This window comes from Pecten maximus, chromosome 10, assembly GCF_902652985.1.
Source record: "Pecten maximus chromosome 10, xPecMax1.1, whole genome shotgun sequence".
Lineage (NCBI taxonomy): Eukaryota > Metazoa > Mollusca > Bivalvia > Pectinida > Pectinidae > Pecten > Pecten maximus.
The window spans coordinates 29,500,396-29,521,408 of NC_047024.1; the positions used below are offsets into that span (position 1 = coordinate 29,500,396).

Consider the following 21,013-nt stretch of genomic DNA (forward strand, 5'->3'; position numbering starts at 1 on the left):
ATCGTATATAAAACGTCTGAAAATCGTCAGAATTCCAGACGGTCACTTCGCCTCATATCCCGTCCTTTTGCACGAAAAGTAAAACTACTTGGTTATGTAAGGCATTTTGGAGACTTCTGGTCGCTTATTGGAGAGTTATTTTTATTACGGGAACGAAAAATTGTGGTCGCTGGTCGCGTAAACAGAGGGTCGCTTAATAGAGTTAAAATATATAGCGAAAACGCTCGGGAGGAATTGAAATGGTCGCTTAGAACAGAGGGTCGCTAAACAGAGATGGTCGTTTGGACAGATTCGACTGTAGTTAATTACCTACATTAACATTTGTTTATTACTCACCTATGGGTATCGTTACTGGCCTCTCGTATCTACCCACACGACCTGCTGTTCTAGCCGACATATTTGGCATATTTTTCTTTCTCAGAGTCTCAACCTGGAAATATAAAAGTATAAATTTACCAATACTATCCTGCCTTTCTCATCACAGCTAACAAGAGAGGCGTATACTGAGGCCCCCACAGAATCTACTACCCAGGGAAACTCTACTGTGACCGAGTCACGTTACCGTATGGGCCTCACAGAATCTACTACCCAGGGAAACTCTACTGTGACCGAGTCACGTTACCGTATGGGCCTCACAGAATCTACTACCCAGGGAAACTCTACTGTGACCGAGTCACGTTACCGTAAAGTTTAATGACAAAACTAACCAGTATCTTATATCAAATAAACCACTTTTTGCCTAAATATATATGTCTTTTTTTTTTTTTCTGCAGACAAGCTATCTGCTTTAGTATCTGTTAGAGATAGATAATATTACTACTGCTAATAAATATAATCTTCAGCTTTTTTGTATGTTGGCCATAAGCAGGTAACTTTTTCTCTTTTTCATTTCAATGATTGTAAAGTTTCATTAAGTCAATACAACATTGGATAATATCAAAATAACCAAACAAAACAGCAAAGATTATACAAAGCCCAGAGGGAAGAAACCCTCTATCACATCCAATACAAACTTCAACTTGAACTATATAGTGTTTAATTTCTTACTCAAAACCAACTCTATTTCCTAATCAGGGTCAGATGTACCTCCATTCTGGACTGATAATAAACTGAACTGATACAAAGAAAGAAATGATAGGCTTAAATCTGTGTTAGTCATAATCTTCAAACCATGATAAAGCAATTAAATTGCCTCAATAAATCACAGATCTAATTTCATTTTCATTGGCTTTTTGGATAAACACTACTGGCTTGGAAATAAAGTCAACAGCTGATTTCCTCCTATATGGCTGTTACTAACAATGTTGGTGACTTTCAGATGCTACAGGAGGATTGGTATGATACTTTCAACTCATTAACAAAATACCCCGTAACTCATTAATACAATACCCAGTAACTCATTAACACAATACCCCGTAACTCATTAACACAATACCCCGTACCTCATTAACACAATACCCCGTAACTCATTAACACAATACCCAGTAACTCATTCACAAAATACCCCGTAACTCATTAACACAATACCCCGTAACTCATTAACACAATACCCCGTAACTCATTAACACAATACCCCGTAACTCATTAACACAATACCCAGTAACTCATTAACACAATACCCTGTAACTCGTTAACACAATACCCTGTAACTCGTTAACACAATACCCCGTAACTCATTAACACAATACCCTGTAACTCATCACAATACCCCGTAACTCATTATCACAATACCCCGTACCTCATTAACACAATACCCCGTAACTCATTAACACAATACCCCGTAACTCATTAACACAATACCCAGTAACTCATTAACACAATACCCTGTAACACGTTAACACAATACCCCGTAACTCATTAACACAATACCCCGTAACTCATTAACACAATACCCAGTAACTCATTAACACAATACCCTGTAACTCATCACAATACCCCGTAACTCATTATCACAATACCCCGTACCTCATTAACACAATACCCCGTAACTCATTAACACAATACCCCGTAACTCATCAACACAATACCCCGTAACTCATTAACACAATACCCCGTAACTCATTATCACAATACCCCGTAACTCATTATCACAATACCCCGTAACTCATTAACACAATACCCCGTAACTCATTAACACAATAACCTGTAACTCATTAACACAATACCCCGTAACTCATTAACACAATACCCAGTAACTCATTAACACAATACCCTGTAACTCGTTAACACAATACCCCGTAACTCATTAACACAATACCCCGTAACTCATTAACACAATACCCTGTAACTCATTAACACAATACCCTGTAACTCATTAACACAATACCCAGTAACTCATTAACACAATACCCTGTAACTCGTTAACACAATACCCTGTAACTCGTTAACACAATACCCCGTAACTCATTAACACAATACCCCGTAACTCATTAACACAATACCCCGTAACTCATTAACACAATAACCTGTATGTAAGAAATCTTTGGATACCTTGGCTACATTTATTGGAAAAGCAATTATCAAACCAGATAAAGAACAAATCTTAACACATGAACATCTTCAAAATCATTCCAGCTTTATTTGTTCCCAGTTTTGTAATTTTTATCAGTAATAGATTTTGATTCTAAGTGTGCAGAAAAACACTTAATGCTGTTATGACAAAGTGTGAGGTTGACAAGGTGCTGAACAAGACCATAAAGATGGATATAACATTAACGTCCCTATCACCAATGTAGATAGTAAATCTGTACATGTTGTATGACAGTTATGTTTACATGGACATAAAATTAACGTCCCTATCACCAATGTAGATAGTAATCCTGTACATGTTGTATGACAGTTATGTTTACATGGACATACAAAGCAAGATGTCAGCATACTCAGTTATTTTTCTGGATCAAATTTTAATAGAAGCATACCCCATATATTTGTTTAAAAGAAGTGATCCTGCGGCAAATATTTTATTTCCACATAGCAAACTATTTCCTGTGGTGATATAGCATTATTATAGATATTTTTTCAATATTACAATTTTCTGACTGCATGAATTCATGTTGTTGTATGTTTTCTTTGGACAGATTTTTGTCTTTCAACATGAATGTATGCTAACACCCTTATTTCGTCACATTAGGTACACTGGCATTGTATATATAATGTACAGATTAAAATTGTACATGTAGTTATAGGTCCCTTTACCCAGGATGTAATACAGTGACTAAATACATTTTATAATTTAAAAAAAAAAAAAATTCTTAAGTTCACAAAACATACTTTTGATCGAACGAAGTACTAACATCATACAAAAAGCTTCTTAAATTGAAATTAAGTAAGTCAAATGCACCACTTCTTATCCTGGCTGTTTCCATTTAACACTTCAATTTGGTCTCGAATGACTGTGTCCAAATTTTGTATCAAATTAACATATTTAACTTCCAAATCATTCAAAACTGAGGATATCTACATCATGTATTAACTGTGACTCCTGTTACATGGATCAACTTGTTATGTGGGACACAAGCTTTTGTTAATCAAACCAATTCTTTTGTGAGTTTTCTCCAGTACGTGCTTGTGTTAAAATGTATTGAGGCTTGGGAAGGCAATGGGAGTTAAGTTCACAATTCACACTTGTGACTTCGATAATAATCCAAAAGTAGATCAGTACTGGTAAAAGAAAATTAAAATGCAATTTTTACAAAAGATTTAATATGTACTCTTTAACAACTTTGCCAGAAAAATAAACAAATTTGAAGTAAAAGTGCAACAATTCTACAAAAAACATCAATAAATCAGAATGACGAGTACTGGTGGGCTTTACCAAACAGTCAACTGTTCTTCCTGATCAAATTTATACAATATCAAGTGTTAAGTATGTATGGTACTCCTTATAACGGCCATTCTTAGTCAAGTTTATACAATATCAAGTGTTAAGTATGTATGGTACTTCTACTCCCTATAACGGCTATTCCTGGTCAAATTTATACAATATCAAGTGTTAAGTATGTATGGTACTCCTTATAACGGCCATTCTTAGTCAAGTTTATACAATATCGAGTACTTAGTATGTATGGTACTTCTACTCCCTATAACAGCTATTCCTGGTCAAATTTATACAATATCAAGTGTTAAGTATGTATGGTACTTCTACTCCCTATAACAGCTATTCCTGATCAAATGTATACAATATCAAGTGTTAAGTATGTATGGTACTTCTACTCCCTATAACAGCTATTCCTGGTCAAATTTATACAATATCAAGTGTTAAGTATGTATAGTACTCCTTATAACTGCCATTCTTAGTCAAGTTTATACAATATCGAGTACTTAGTATGTATGGTACTTCTACTCCCTATAACAGCTATTCCTGATCAAATTTATACAATATCAAGTGTTAAGTATGTATAGTACTCCTTATAACTGCCATTCTTAGTCAAGTTTATACAATATCGAGTACTTAGTATGTATGGTACTTCTACTCCCTATAACAGCTATTCCTGATCAAATTTATACAATATCAAGTGTTAAGTATGTATAGTACTCCTTATAACTGCCATTCTTAGTCAAGTTTATACAATATCGAGTACTTAGTATGTATGGTACTTCTACTCCCTATAACAGCTATTCCTGGTCAAATTTATACAATATCAAGTGTTAAGTATGTATGGTACTTCTACTCCCTATAACAGCTATTCCTGATCAAATTTATACAATATCAAGTGTTAAGTATGTATAGTACTCCTTATAACTGCCATTCTTAGTCAAGTTTATACAATATCAAGTGTTAAGTATGTATAGTACTCCTTATAACGGCCATTCTTAGTCAAGTTTATACAATATCGAGTACTTAGTATGTATGGTACTTCTACTCCCTATAACAGCTATTCCTTATCAAATTTATACAATATCAAGTGTTAAGTATGTATAGTACTCCTTATAACTGCCATTCTTAGTCAAGTTTATACAATATCGAGTACTTAGTATGTATGGTACTTCTACTCCCTATAACGGCTATTCCTTATCAAATTTATACAATATCAAGTGTTAAGTATGTATGGTACTCCTTATAACTGCCATTCTTAGTCAAGTTTATACAATATCGAGTACTTAGTATGTATGGTACTTCTACTCCCTATAACGGCTATTCCTGGTCAAATTTATACAATATCAAGTGTTAAGTATGTCTGGTACTTCTACTCCCTATAACAGCTATTCCTGATCAAATTTATACAATATCAAGTGTTAAGTATGTATAGTACTCCTTATAACTGCCATTCTTAGTCAAGTTTATACAATATCAAGTGTTAAGTATGTATGGTACTTCTACTCCCTATAACAGCTATTCCTGGTCCAGTTTATACAATATCAAGTGTTAAGTATGTATGGTACTCCTTATAACTGCCATTCTTAGTCAAGTTTATACAATATCGAGTACTTAGTATGTATGGTACTTCTACTCCCTATAACGGCTATTCCTGGTCAAATTTATACAATATCAAGTGTTAAGTATGTCTGGTACTTCTACTCCCTATAACAGCTATTCCTGATCAAATTTATACAATATCAAGTGTTAAGTATGTATAGTACTCCTTATAACTGCCATTCTTAGTCAAGTTTATACAATATCAAGTGTTAAGTATGTATGGTACTTCTACTCCCTATAACAGCTATTCCTGGTCAAATTTATACAATATCAAGTGTTAAGTATGTATGGTACTTCTACTCCCTATAACAGCTATTCCTGGTCCAGTTTATATAATATTGAATACTTTGTATGGTATTTTTCTCTCAATAAATGCTCTTCTTGGTCGAGTTTATAATCCAATATTGAGTTCTTAGCATATATTTTATTTCCACTCCCTATAATAACTTATAATACATACAGACATCTTTGTGTACACAAGGTAATAACATCACACTGCAGACTTACCTCTTCTAGCTACAAATTACAGAAAGTCACACTAGAAAACCAGTACTTAATTAAAATCTCCATACTGGGCCAGATACTGTAGTTAGAAATAACACCTTACAGGTAATACTGAAACTACACACAGATGTATCAATCCTATGACAGCAAATGTAACTTCAGATCTGAGAAAGACTTTTATAACAATGATGTACCAGTCATTCAAATTCAGATAAAAACTAGCCCAACATTAGATAGATCAGTAAAACCCACAACCAAAATTATATAATGCTGGCATTAAAAAGTGGCAAAAATTAGTCTATAAATCACAGCAAAGTCATTACAAAACCGTTAAAATATTTGTATTCATTCTCATTATCACAGTTGAAAGGGAAATAACTACAATAATTCATTCTGCTTTCAGCATGTTTATTTCGTATAATTTTATTAATTTTAAAATCAAACATTTTTACATTTTTTTTCTTTTTTTTTCTAAGCTACATTCACTTTGTGATAAAACTATGTTGCTTTTGGATGACATTTTCAGAAAAGCTTTAAATACAATCTGGTTGTCCATTTCAACCTGAACATAAAATAGTAATTAGATTAAGCATACTATGAAGATAGGTCATTACCTCCTCCTGTTTCCTCTTTAGAACGACCTCTCGATGCTTGCTTGCTTTCTCCAGCGTTCGAATAATGTTCTCTTTTTTGAGCTGTTCCTTTCTCAGCTGTGTAACTTCTTTGTTCCTTCGTAATTCTGTCTGTCGAGATTTCCCAGCTTCCTCTTTCACTTGTTTCATGAGACGCACCTACAAAGAGGAGACAACTTATGTAAGGACAGACAACTCTTACTCAAATCAGAACCTGTTGTAAGAGGTTAGGTGAAATTTTACATATAAAACTATTGGAACCTTTTCCCCATGATATTTTTAAACAATTATTTAAGAAACATTGAATGCCAGAGCACAGTTAAAGTATCACTAAAGTTCCAAGTTGAATCCTTTCTTTATTACATATAACATTTATTTAATGAATTATGATTATTATGACTAAACTAATAGCAGTTTTATAAAACTGAGTATTTCATTGACTCAGGCTACATATTACCCTACAACTCTAAAATTCACACCTTTGTCTTTTTCATTTCACCGAGTTCATGCTGGAGAGTTTTCAACTGTTTTTCGTAATGAGACTGGTTTTTGACAAGTTTGGCATGGTCCTTTTTAGCAGCCTGCATCTTCTTCAGGTCTGTCTGGAGGACCGATAATTTCTTCTCAAAATCCATTTTTACTTTCTTCACTTGATCATGGTTGCTTGTCGAAACTTGATCTGCAAGAAAAAACACACATACTGAGCATTACTGAAGTCATACATTACTGGCCCTGGAACATATTGAGCATTACTGAAGCCATACATTACTGGCCCTGGATTAGCTATTATGGTCCTTTACAAATGCCAGAAATTTGATCCAAATCCCTTCAGGAATGACGCCTCTATAGCACTGACAATGACCTTCTAAAAATAGTAACAGTCACCTTGACTTTGACCCAACAACCCTAAAAATCAACCTCGTCCGAGATATTATGGTCCTTTATCATTTATTAGTTTGAACAAAATCATTCAAGGAATGAAGCCGCTAAAGTGCTGCCAAACTTTGGTTTTACATACATATGTACAAGATAGAGAGGAAAACTTAGTCCTCCCAGTTTCGCTGGTACGGGACTATTAAGTACCGCAAAAACTCATGTAATTTGCGCAGGTACTTTTTGGGGCTGAAAATGCTGGAAAAAAAACTTCAATCCGTCTATTTTACGCATGAAAAATTTTGACCAAATACGATGTCCAGGAGGTCCCGAAAACGATGTATGAAAATGACACTAACACAGATTAGTACAAAACTTTGCTTAAAATCATTCTAATATATACTTGGTGATTATAATAATATGATTATTTTGTATTTGTAATGAGGAAATAGCTAAATTGGGTCTTGTTTATTTTCTTTAAATCGACCGTAAGAGGAAAAGCTAACTTACGTACGGTAACCACCGTGCACACTGCATTATGAACATTTATCACCTCAAACTTACACACACCTTCAAAGTAAAGTAAATTTAAGTAATCACTTTTGCATGTATATCTCCATAAGTGTCTAATTAATCTAATTATCTAGCCCAATATAAAAGCTTAATGTGGTAATTGACGACAGAAATAATGTCCGCTTGAATGTGGGTGTTAACGTATGTATGACTGCTACTGTAGCTGTTGGTAACTGACCTTGTGGCTGGTATACTAATTATATCATCATTGATTGTTCTAAAATATGGGTACTGGTCGTGTTGATATTATTTCAGTGCTCCCACAATTTACAAGACTCTCCCAAATAAAATGTGTAGATCGGCCGGGTCCCGGTTATCAAAGTGACCACATGTGATCATCCTACAGTTTGCTCAGTGTTTAGTGTAAATATGCAAGGTACAGCCAGTTTTATTGTCAAATAATGGTAAATGAATACATATATAGGACTTTATATAAGCAGTTTTGAGAATTGACGATTTTTTTTCTGTAAAAACAAACTTGAAAACGTCTCTACCTGTATAATTTGCGCACCCCCAACTTTAAACTTTATTTCAGTACAAAAAAACTGCGCAAATTACACGAGTTTTTACAGTAATTTCAGCAGAGCATGCCCCAACTGATCCTTTTCCTTTCATTGTTTATTTGTGATCTAAACAGTACTAACTCGTAATTTACACATTTTTGGGGTAAACATTTGTTGTCCTGGGGATACTTAGATTATATTTGCACTAAGACCCTCCAGTGTTTTTTCTTCTCTGTATTGGTTTTTGCCTCTATGACAGTTTACAAAGAGTCCAACGTGACTCCTGGTTATCATGATATTTTTTTGTCCAGAATTATTTATATAAGCAGTAATCCCAAGTATGTGGCCATATTTGACATGTACCTGGACAATTAATCAGCATCCCTAATTAACAGAAGTAGCAAGGCCCAAGCCGAGATCACCAATACAACCTGTGTGTAAAAAGTTTTTACGGTAATACATTTTACTCACTAATATTAGCCAGGACTTTGTCACGCTCCTGTTCTGTGGCCTTGATTTTATGCTGTAACAGTATGACTTTTTCCTCGTACTGGGTTTTCATGGAATGTAGTCGACGCTGACTCTGCTCAAGCTCCTCCACAAGCTTTTGTTTGATGGAGATTTCACAAGTCAATTCCGCTAAATCTTCATGAATATTATCAGAGTCTGAAAAATAAATCAAAATATTTTGCTAGAATTTTTCAAGATATCTTTATGCCTGTACAATATTACATATGTATTTAAATGGCAAATATTCCAAATGTTTATATATCATCTAAGAAATACAATTGTATTGATTCTTACTTACAATATACAACATACAAGACATCTTTCATAAACACATTTCCTTAAATACAGTATAGTTAATCTTATATATTTCATAATATATAGTTTCAATCATTATCGCTTTGAAAAGTCATTAATTGATTGTCACATTATCCAAAATCACTTAATTTTCTATAAAGAAGATACAAGTTCATCTATTTTTCAAAACCACATGCATTCAAAAATCTGCCTTTCAAAATAAGAGCTCTACATGTGATGTACTGATGGAAGGACAGGGTGATGAGTTTTTTTTGATGAAGTTGAAAATGATGAGAGAAAGGAAACTTCTATAATTGAAAAGTATCATGTCAATTTAAAACCAAAACCCATATAATCTGTTTTCATGCAGAAGAGTAAAAAAGATCAAATGAATCTTGATACTGAACCCAGTGATATGACTTAAATCGCAGCCATTACAAATGAGACAATTCAGAATACAGTATTGGATGATCACTTCTTTTCCAAGAATGATGAATACTTAAATTGCCCGAGTATATATTTGGAAATCTTTATTGATACTTTTTCATTACAAAATAAATTCAGTAATTTTTGCAACATACTAAAAATTGTTTAAGCATGGAAAATGTTTTCAAGCCCAAAATTATAAGCAACACAACCAATCACTTTACACAGATGATTGTGGCATGGAAAATTCTTGCTTCATATGCATGTAATAAAATTCATACAAGGCAATGTCTACATTTCATATACATGTATTATGAACCTGTTAAAAGAACCCTTGAAGATACATATGTATAAGCTAAATTTTACTAGAATTGATAGTTTGCTTTTCTTCATACAGAAAACTAAGGAGCTGTTTTTCTTAAACATTTACAATGCACACAGAAACCATCTTTTTGTTTGGGCTGTGAAACATTCATCTTTTTGGTGTCAATGTTCAACCTGTTGACCATTTCAAAGACTGAATCACTTTTTTTGGAAAGGAAAAGGTATTTAAATCAGAAGGAACTACATCTACAGTGATTTTAGGTTAGACAACATGTAAATTTCAAGATGTTTTTACAAGTAGAACTTGACATATCTATGGTTTATAAAAGAACAATGATATACCTTATGGAAAAACTAGGGAAACAGCTACAGATAGGACTTACAAAGACGGTCACTAATTGATATACTAGAAAGTTTGAATGATAGGATGATTCACAGACAAGAAATCATAAAAACAAAAGAGTATTTGCTAAGGATGAGAGATAAATTGTCAACAACATAAAACTAAAAATCACAATTTTTTTCGTATCACAAAAATGCACAACAGACAACCGTAATGAGGTGATATGAGCCAGGAGTGACGCTGTACCTGCCCATTCTAACCAATAATCCAGGAACAGTTGCACTAGACAAACAAGATACAACAGATTAATTTACAACATCTGGGATCTCTTGTTTTATCATATTGACTCTCGTATTAATGTATAACATCTCGGATCTCTCATTTTATCATATTGACTCTCGTATTAATGTACAACATCTGGGATCTCACACTCGTCTTATCATATTGACTCTTATATTTATTATGACAGATTCATAAATATTACGCTGATCACAAATCAATAATATATCAATCCTATTTAGAATTTTGCATCAGTTCTGGCTAATTTCACTGCTATTCCATTAAAATATTGAAAATATTACAATACCTTTTAAATTTTATACAGCTTTCCTTTAAACCAGTTCTATTTGAAAGTCATATCAGTCTGTTTACCCACTTCAGGTACCGGTAAATCTTACTTGTGTCTTTCAAGACATCATTATGTTAAGCTTAAGAGAATATCCATTAGATTTTAAAATTATTGTTACCTAAAACTTTCCTCTGTCTCATTTATCTTAATGTTTTATTATTACACTAGTTTTATTTGTTATGAGTGTGTCTAAACAATAATTCCAAGTTTCATGTATATACATGTTAATATATTTCAAATTATGAGAAATAAATATCAATATCCTTTAACAGGCTGTAGTTCATGACCATTCTTGAGCTTTAGATAAGACTCTTCTTCATCTTCAACAACACTTACCCAATAAAATAAGTTTATAATGTAAGTTTGGAATATCTAGTGTTGAAACTGAAGCCATGACTCTATCTAAAAAAAGTGTCTGAAGCCATTAAAAATTCACAATCGTGATTCTTTTAATTACCGTATTTACAAATCACTTTATCTCCAAATATACTCTTTAACATTCTATAAATAATGTCATTATTCAACTTTTACAGATACAAGTTCATTTTTCCATGAGATGAATGGATCATACATAAACAGCAATCTAAAGTCTTAATGACTATAATTGTGAGGGTTAATCCTCTCCTGTTAGACTGAGTATAGCATTAGTTAATGTATAGTACCTTTGTCTTCGTCCTCTGATTCCTCTTCTTCCTCTTCCTCAGAAGAATTAACAAGGTCCTCTAACTCCTCCTCGAGGTCATCTTCCAAAATCTGTAAAATTGCACATTTATCATACTATGCAGTATAACAGACCATTAATGTTATACTGAAAAGTTTCTTATATCATCAATATCTGTATGTACCAAATTTTATAGGCAAGATTTCAAATACACTACAGAAGTAATTAATTCAATGTCCATCATATTATTAATTTGACAAATAAGATTGAAATGACATCACATTGCAATGCGCTATGCTGTTTTTGTCCTCAAAATAAATCACCTTTCACCCTATTAATCTCAGAGCAAAAAGACCACTCACTCCCTGCCTGATAAGCAACACAAATTCAATCACTTTAAAATGTCAAGTTTGATATTACTTCACAGACACCATACAGGTAGTGCCAACTAAACAGATTTTTACCTCGCCATTCTGTTCTCCCTCCTCTTCCTTGCCCTGTTCCTTCTCTTTGTCATCTTTGTTCTCCTCCCCTTCCTCATCTACTTTGGACTCAGAATTATTCTGTTCTTTCTCATCCTCACTGATGTTCTCCTTATCGCTACTGCAAAACAAGGGAGATAATTCAGAAATTAAGGGGACATAACTAGCTGCCACCTAAAGACAAATGAAGGGCTACCCAGATAATATAAGTACTTTTTTGTTTGAAACATTTGTGACATGAAAACGATATAACATGGTGAGGGCAAAAAATAAGCATGATTATTACAAAATGGAATTCTTCAAAAGAAAACTTCAAGCATAATACAGATCCAAACCTGTTGTTATTTCTCTGTTTAATTTCAAGATCTGTTCCCTGTATGTTTGAACGGGTTGTCATAAACAGCCAACAGGGAGAAATAAAGGTGGTCATATAATTGACATTGTAAAACTGTCATATTGATTTAATTTTCAGAAATTATCAAGGGAACATTGGTTAATAAGTTTGACACTGACATCCATAATTTCCTCTCCATAATAAGTATGCATAAAAACTAATTTCTCTTTACCTGTGGCTATGCCGAGTCTTGACCTTTCGTGCTTTGCGGAGTTGTTTGATGTCTTTTTTGGCTTCCTCTAGTATTGAGGTAATCATGTTGTCGGGGTCGGGAGTCTCTATAGTCATACTGCTACTGAGGTTAATACTACTGCTCAACTGCTGCATTGGAGACATCGGAGTCATAGCGACTCGTGATGTCATCTGGCGTCGCTTCATTGTGTGTAACATAGCTTCGGACTCAGCTAATTTACTTCTGTTTAAAGTAGAAAGAAAATAATTCAGTATGCATTCTTATCTTTAAGGTAAACAAAGGAAAAATGATATCTTTGAATACCATGTCTGGTTCTATGGAATAAAATATTCCATCGTGAGCCTTGTTGTACATCCTCACACTAAACTAAATTTTAACTTAAAATGATTTGACAAAAATCCAATTTATATGCTGGATTAAATAAAGAAATAACTGAAATAAGTTTTCAAAGCACTGTACTGATACACGAATAATTCTTATTCACTGTGACATATTTTTTCATATCTTTAAACTATCATCTCCTTCATGACAAGAGAAATTGATTAAGAAATCTTCTGACTTCAGTTACTTTCACAATTAGATAGGAATACTTTGGAAGTGCAAGAAAGTCATATACTAATTTTCTGTAACGTTTTAATAATTAGTATTTCTCCTGTTGATATTTGACATTTACAGTTGACATACCTCAATTCTTCCGTCTCCTTTAAATAACCTTCTATTAACTTCTGTACTTCTCCAGCTCTAGCATCTTCTGTTAAACACCAGACAAAATCAATGTTTAATTGGAATCTTGTCAAAGTTACACTTTTGTTTATTGGAGCATTATGATAAATAAACACTTGTAGCCAAATATTTTGAATGGTTTTACAGGGAATTGTATTAAGACACACTGATTGTCTGTCAAAAGACATGAAGTGAATCTACTTTGAATGTAATCAACTTTTCTGCTGACATCCAAATAACTTCTATAATGGAATTTGATTTAGAAAATGATGGGCTGGTATGTTTTCGATTAAAAGCTGCTGAAATATTAAGTGGGTAAGGGGAGACAACTTCTGTTTAAAGCATACAGAGGTTAACTCAATATGTAAATCTCTTATGAAAAGTAAAACTCAAGCTTCTATGCTTAATAAACAGGAGTACTATTTCTGACAATCTAGTAATGCTTAATTACATACAAATGGTGGCACAAATATGAGCAAAAGGATAAAACTCTAAATAGTCAGAAGTAAAAAAAAAACAAAAAAACAAAAACCCAAAACATTTCAGCAATTAAGACAACTTCTGTATACAATAAATACATGTCATAGACTAGAAGAGACTGACTGACAAGGGGCAAATCTTAGTGTGATAGGGGCACTAATAAGCTGAGTTGCCAGTTCATTGGTTTATGGAATCTTTATAGTCAGCCAATACATTACCTGCTATATTGAGGATACCAAGAGTCTCCCTCTCCCGCAGTAGTTGTGTATTCCTTTCCTTTAACGTTTCGTTAGCTTCGTTTAGGGCTTTTATTCGTAGCATTAACTTATCATTTTCATGTTGTAACATTGTATTTTCATGAAACATATCATTTACACTTTCCACACCATCAGCATCAACTGTTGTTTTACCCTGTAAAAAATAAGATCTTAAATAAAAATCTCCACATAATCATTCATATTAAAGATATTTCAAGGATTCAAAAGCGATTGTATAGTACAAGGGGGGATTCCATGTGACGGTAATCAAGCTGAATCACGTCTCAGATTTTGTAATATAAACAATACAAATGCTGTTGTAGTAATACTCATCATTGCTGTAGTAGTGTGATCTCGGAGTATAGATAATTTTACCCGGGTATACTCACCGTTTTGTAGTCTAACAGTTCCTGCTCTAGTAGTGTGATCTCGGAGTATAGATAATTTTACCCGGTATACTCACTGTTTTGTAGTCTTACAGTTCCTGTTGTAGTAGTGTGATCTCGGAGTATAGATAATTGTACCCGGTATACTCACCGTTTTGTAGTCTTACAGTTCCTGTTGTAGTAGTGTGATCTCGGAGTATAGATAATTTTACCCGGGTATACTCACCGTTTTGTAGTCTAACAGTTCCTGTTGTAGTAGTGTGATCTCGGAGCGTAGTGCGGCCAGTTGTTTACTAGCCTTGTCTTGGTTAGCTATCACCTTGTTCTTTATATTGCGTGCCCTATTGGCATATTTAAGTGAATTAAGTGTCTCTATAAAGTCGCGGTCAGATGGAGATATACAAGCTATCATTAATGTCCGACTGAAAAGAGAAAAAGAGGATTAATTAATCTTTAAACACTCATTAATAGAAAATTCCTCCTGCAAAACAGAAAGCACTTACTTGATCAATTTTCTTGTCTTATTTTTCAAATTAGATTTAATTAATCACTAATTGCATTGTCAATTTACGGTTTTTAGTTTTAATAACATAATGTAAATGTGAAAACTTAAGTGAGGGCTAAATCTACCTGGTATATTAAATACCTGTGAAAATATTTATAGCATAGAGACATCTAAAGTTTCTATTTTTCCTGCATTATATAAAAAATCATCCACATTGATGACCTTATGTTATTATGCCACAGGAGCAAGGAAGCTACATTTCAAAATACAGTGGAACTTCGTTAACTCGAACTCGGATAACTCGAATACCCCGCTTAACTCGAAGTACCTCGCCGGTCCCGGCCGAATTCTCTCTTTATCTTAGTAAAAAAAACTCGGAAAATTCGAATTCGGATAACTCGAAAAACTCGGATAATACGAAGTAAAAATTTGGTCCCAACAATAAAAATCCTACTTGAAATGTTCGAATAACTCGAAGTATAATTTTCGTCGATCGGTGGCAAACCCCGACATTTTTTAAGAGCTAAATTCCGTTTGTAATACTGAACATATCGGCACTACTAACCTACATGCTATTATAAGTGTTTCATAAATTCATAAAAGAAATTGTCGGTTGAATCTTATAACAACAAGTCTTGGTGATAAAAAGTACTGCTACAGGTAATTTCCCAAGGCGGTCGCCGATATCAGTACACATGATAGTCAACAACTCATCTACCCGTTCGCTAAAGCGGAACTAATCTCTGACACACCGGTAGATCTACCCGGCTGATGTTTTTACAGGTGTAGAAATGACACAGTCACCGGCGCCTATTAAATCTTTAAACTGCTGAAACAATAGCGTAATTACTGCCGAGGTGTTCAGAGTACAACTGTAACGGTCAGTGCTGTCTATTAAATCGGATAAAACGCCAACTCAGTTTCAGTAACATTTTATACGCACATGCGCAGCCCAACTTCCGGTGCTAATACACATGGAAATGGCGTGGTTATGAATAAAAAGTAAGTAGGCCGATCAAACAGTATTTTATATATGTCCAATTAAAGGTAATGGTTCTGTTACGTTTTGTATGTAATCTGTGTTAAACTTAAACGGTTATTTGTTTTGACATTAATAACTTGTTATTTTGTCGAATTCCGTTTTATCGTATACCTTTTGCAAACATGACTTGCACATCAGATCGTTATTGAAGTGACTAAGTGAAAGAAACTTTATCGTGACTGTATATCGGCAAAACTACACCAAATTGCAAGTGAAATAACGAAACATTACATATATATTTGCATGTATTGACCAGTCTTCACACTAAACTGATGAGCGACAGAGCGAAGTTATAATGATTATATAATGTTGACCAAACTTTTCACCAAAAACGATAACTCGCTTAATTCGAACACTCGGATAACTCGAAGTTTTTTCGTGGTCCCGTCGACTTCGAGTTAACGAAGTTCCACTGTACGATAAAACCTGATAGAGCACAACCGTGGAGTAGTCGAGTAGATTTTTAGCCTGTTAATGTACCTGTTTCCCCCTAAGGAGTCCTGGAGTAGTCGAGTTAGTTTGGAGTCCCTATAAGGGACATGAGATCCTTTTTTAGTTTTGTCTCCTAAAGCTGATATCACATTACCAAGGGCAAGCTGAAACAGAAAAATCATATGTTGTCAGACAGAGAAACAACTGTTCATTTTAGATATGATTTAGGGACCAAATTTTCAAAAAGTATTATTCATTTAACATCTATATTCATTCGATCAACCACAGACTGAAAATAAATCTAGGGCCTGTTATGTTTTGCGGATGAACCACTTCATCCTTTTTTATTCTAAAATTTAAGGCATTAATCTTGAAGGACCTACAGATATTAATAAAGGCCTTCAAAGCCTTTGTCAAGGCTCGTCTAAAGCAACATAAAATCACTTGGTCTATCACTTCTATATAAACAAACACCTCTGGTCCAACCGTTTCTACCATGATAATCAAAAAGGCCATGATTCTGGGGAACTATTCAACTTTCATAGGTAAAGAGTTATGTCCCTTGGGGCAACACTCTACGTTGATGGCTAAGATTAGAAAAATATTGTTTTAGTGAAAAATTTCTAATGTTAAAATCATACACCAAATTCTTCATAAATATCATTAGTTAGCACATGAATTAATGGAGATTTGTTGTCTTTTATTGTTTTGTCATTCTTAGAGTCAGTCAATTTTAATACAGATATTTGATAATGATGAATGTTGATAAATGTAGTTAGTTCAGAAAGATGCATAGTATCAACCTCAGCCACCTATTACTATAAGGCTGAACTGACTGTAGAAGCAGACATACCAGACCACAGTTAATTGAGATTCCTTCTTTGGCACGATCACCTGTAGCTCCTGTCCTTTTTAACCTCTCCGAGCCAGCCAAGTCAACAAAGTGGAACTTGGCAGTCAACGTCTCAAATTCATTCAGGTCTTGTGTGGAATCCGTTTCTTTACCTTCCTCATCAAGACACTGAAAATGGAGAGAAACCAGTTCTTTTTTTTTATCATGAATTTAATTAATCTATGTGACCAAACCGAAAATTTCAGACATAAATTTCTACTTGTATAAACTATTCAAGAATATGAAGCCTCATTGAAATGTGGGAAAATTCCAATTTATTTCTGGTATAGTTTTTCAGTCTAAAACTTTTCATGTGTATGTCACATTAAGGTAGCATACAGCCTTAAGTGATTATCATAACACTTCTTTATTATTTAACTGATCGGTTCTAATACAAACATGACCTACCTCATCCTTGACGACGCGGTGTTGTTTGATGGTGAGGGTAAAGATGGCATGTGACCGTGATGACTGAGAATTCATGTTCGTACTGGCAGTGGACCGAGATAAAGCACCGTTTTCTAAACATTGCATAGTCTTGAAAAAAACAACAACAAAAAACATAATTTGAAATTGAACAATTAAAAACAAGCCAAAGATACAGAATTCAAACATATTCTTGTTTTTTTTATTTTAACCAATAAGACCAAATGTCTTGAACCTAATCTAAACGGCAATAAGAATTTGTATCAGAATAGTTTTTGTTTAAACTTCCCCTGAACCTTCATCTTGATTTTATTTTCCTATTTTAAAAGAGACAAGGGAAATAACTCAAGGGAAACATTTCAAAAAGTTATTACCAAAACAAGAGCTCCATGAGGCCTGTATTCCTTTGCTGAAGTGCTGAACAAATAATTTATGTGACCTTGAATAGGTCAAGGTTATATATTTAGCCATGAATACCTGAAGACTTTGTAATAAGCCTCATTTGATCAACACTTTCCAATAGTTCCTAATGTTTTAACAATCTTTATAATTATAAGTAAAAGATAGAAATGACTTCATGTATCACTTACATCCTTTGGAGAGACAACAGGCCGTGTTGTTACACCTACAACATAGATTCCTCCAGTAGCATCCTCATGTATCTTTATGTGGGATTTCTTCCCCTGAAAACAATCATCATACAATTCAAACTAACTGCAGACCCCCAAGGGCCAACAAATATTAATAACACTGAAATTATTGTTTACAATTTTTCTCATATCTCTCTGGTAGTAATTTAAAAATCAATGATAACCAAAGTGCTGACGCTATCTACAAATTTAGATCTGACAATGATTTAATTGGATGACTTATCTTTGTTGACACTGATGTTGACCTTGACACTACTAATGTTGACCTTGACAGACTACTAATGCTGACCTTGACAGACCACTAATTTTGACCTTAACTGACCACTAATGCTGACCTTGACAGTCTACTACATTGTAATGTTGACGTTCACTATTTTACCACTAACTCTAACCTTGACTAACCACTAATGCTAACCTTGACTGACCAATAATGCTAACCCTGACTGACCACTATAGCCTTTAATTGACTGACCACTATTGCCGACCTTAACTGACCACTAATGTTTACCTTGAGTGACGACTAATTCTGACTTTGATTGACCACTAATGCTAACCTTGACTGTCCACTAATGCTAACCCTGACTGACCACAAATGCTAACCCTGACTGACCACTATAGCCTTTAATTGACTGACCACTATTGCCGACCTTAACTGACCACTAATGTTTACCTTGACTGACGACTAATTCTGACTTTGATTGACCGCTAATGCTAACCTTGACTGTCCACTAATGCTAACCTGGACTGACCACTAATGCTAACCTTGACTGTCCACTAATGCTGACCTTGATTGACATTATTTCTGACCTTGACTATTTTACCACTAATGCTTACCCCAGTACCTTGAGTGACCACTAACGCTGACAGTGACTGACCACTAATGCTGACCCTGACTGACCCCTAATGCTGACCTTGACTGACCACTAATTCTGACCTTGACTGACCACTAATTCTGACCTTGACTGACCATTAATGCTGACCTTAACTGACAATATGCTGATCTTAACTGACCACTAATGTTTACCTTTTAAAAATAACCACCATACTTACCCTTGACTCGGGATCCCGTGTGATGTCAAGCAGATCAAAAATCTCTTCATTATACAGCTGGAGTATAAAACAAACGACTGTTATAAAACAGAGGGTGTGAGACAAAAACAATGTCATTATATGGCTGATGAATAGACAAAGTGTTTTATAGTTAGAGGATGAAAAGAAATTAAGTTTATAGCATATATAATAAATGTAACAAAGATATAACACTCATGATACAGATTTAATGGCTATTTTTTGTCCATCAGTTCTCCTGGATTCTGTAAAACAACCAGATAAAGAACATTTTGTGAAGTAACACAAACCTATCCTATAACAACCTAATCACGTACACACTTTTCCACACACAACTATTACATTATGTTCTAAACAGAATTTTCAAAATTATTCAAATATTTGGAATAATATTTCATTGAACATAATCTGACAGAAATCTTTAAGATGTTTATTACCTCACAAAAACAATGAACTCTGTTGTTATTTGTTCAGTTATGAAACTGTTACAAACGTGCATTTAGAAACTCTAACTTAATAAAATCAAATTGATAATATCAAGGAGCTGACTGAACATTGCCGTAAACATAAACAACTCCATTCCTCTACCACTGTACATAAGAGTACGTACAGAAGTCCCCAAACAGAATTACCAGTATTCACCCTTTTCTGTATTGCTCCAAACATAATCTCTCTTCTCAATCTATTTCATGTCGACAACCTAACCATTTACTTTTATCTTTTGTTTTTTAGTCATTCACAAAAGCATGCATAACGAAATTTCCTTCTACATTTGATCATGACTTAACACAGTTCTTTGTTTTATAAATTCCAACATGAAAGTGATACCATTTATACTTTCTCTCTCTGAACTGTTTCTGACGATGGTTTATTATATGATAGGTTCAATTTTCTGTACAATAATCAAATTTTTTCATCAACAATGAACTTTCTTGGCCTGTAAAATCCATTTATGGAAGACATCTATCAGAATTGGATTGTCACTGGGGAAATGTAATATACACAATCACCTGTTTTCCAGCCAAAAATCAATATTTAGCAGAGTACAAAGTGTACCAATGTAAGGGTATCAACATAAAGAATCAGTGTGCTACTATAATCTTCTTAAACACGCATCCTTACATTCATCTGAAGAGTTGAAACTTTAAAACTGGTTTATTTTTAATTTTGTTAACTTAATACCACAAAGAGTTGATTTGAAGAGTTGAAACTATAAAATTGCTTTATTTTTATTTTTGTTGACTACCACAAAGAGAAGTATTTAGGTCACTTTGCTGTCCTCGTTGGAGTTCGTGTTATTAAAGGAGTTTTATTTACAACTCATGTATAAATATACAAAGCCTGGGTTCTGTTTTCATAGACAAAGATAGTATTTGAAATTAGTATTTTGTTTAGA

The 21,013-nt window shown here is 33.9% G+C and overlaps 1 protein-coding gene across 6 annotated transcripts in view; it reads right to left on the reverse strand.

Moving 5' to 3' along the window:
• Window positions 1-21,013, reverse strand: part of LOC117336288 (kinesin-like protein KIF21A) — a 133,161-nt gene that overhangs the window by 57,164 nt on the left and 54,984 nt on the right. For 3 of the 6 annotated variants that reach the window (XM_033896772.1, XM_033896770.1, XM_033896775.1), the window contains exons 5-21: window positions 19,600-19,656; window positions 18,490-18,582; window positions 17,882-18,010; window positions 17,435-17,602; window positions 16,630-16,745; window positions 14,829-15,024; window positions 14,178-14,370; window positions 13,441-13,507; window positions 12,736-12,978; window positions 12,152-12,290; window positions 11,689-11,779; window positions 10,645-10,680; window positions 8,973-9,167; window positions 7,032-7,231; window positions 6,535-6,711; window positions 5,924-5,932; window positions 337-430 (exon numbers count right to left, since the gene is read on the reverse strand). In XM_033896772.1, the coding sequence (XP_033752663.1) occupies window positions 337-430; window positions 5,924-5,932; window positions 6,535-6,711; window positions 7,032-7,231; window positions 8,973-9,167; window positions 10,645-10,680; window positions 11,689-11,779; window positions 12,152-12,290; window positions 12,736-12,978; window positions 13,441-13,507; window positions 14,178-14,370; window positions 14,829-15,024; window positions 16,630-16,745; window positions 17,435-17,602; window positions 17,882-18,010; window positions 18,490-18,582; window positions 19,600-19,656 (2,203 nt within the window). The remainder of the gene's footprint in view (window positions 1-336; window positions 431-5,923; window positions 5,933-6,534; window positions 6,712-7,031; window positions 7,232-8,972; window positions 9,168-10,644; window positions 10,681-11,688; window positions 11,780-12,151; window positions 12,291-12,735; window positions 12,979-13,440; window positions 13,508-14,177; window positions 14,371-14,828; window positions 15,025-16,629; window positions 16,746-17,434; window positions 17,603-17,881; window positions 18,011-18,489; window positions 18,583-19,599; window positions 19,657-21,013) is intronic. The other 3 variants (XM_033896773.1, XM_033896771.1, XM_033896774.1) reach the window with 3 other exon arrangements.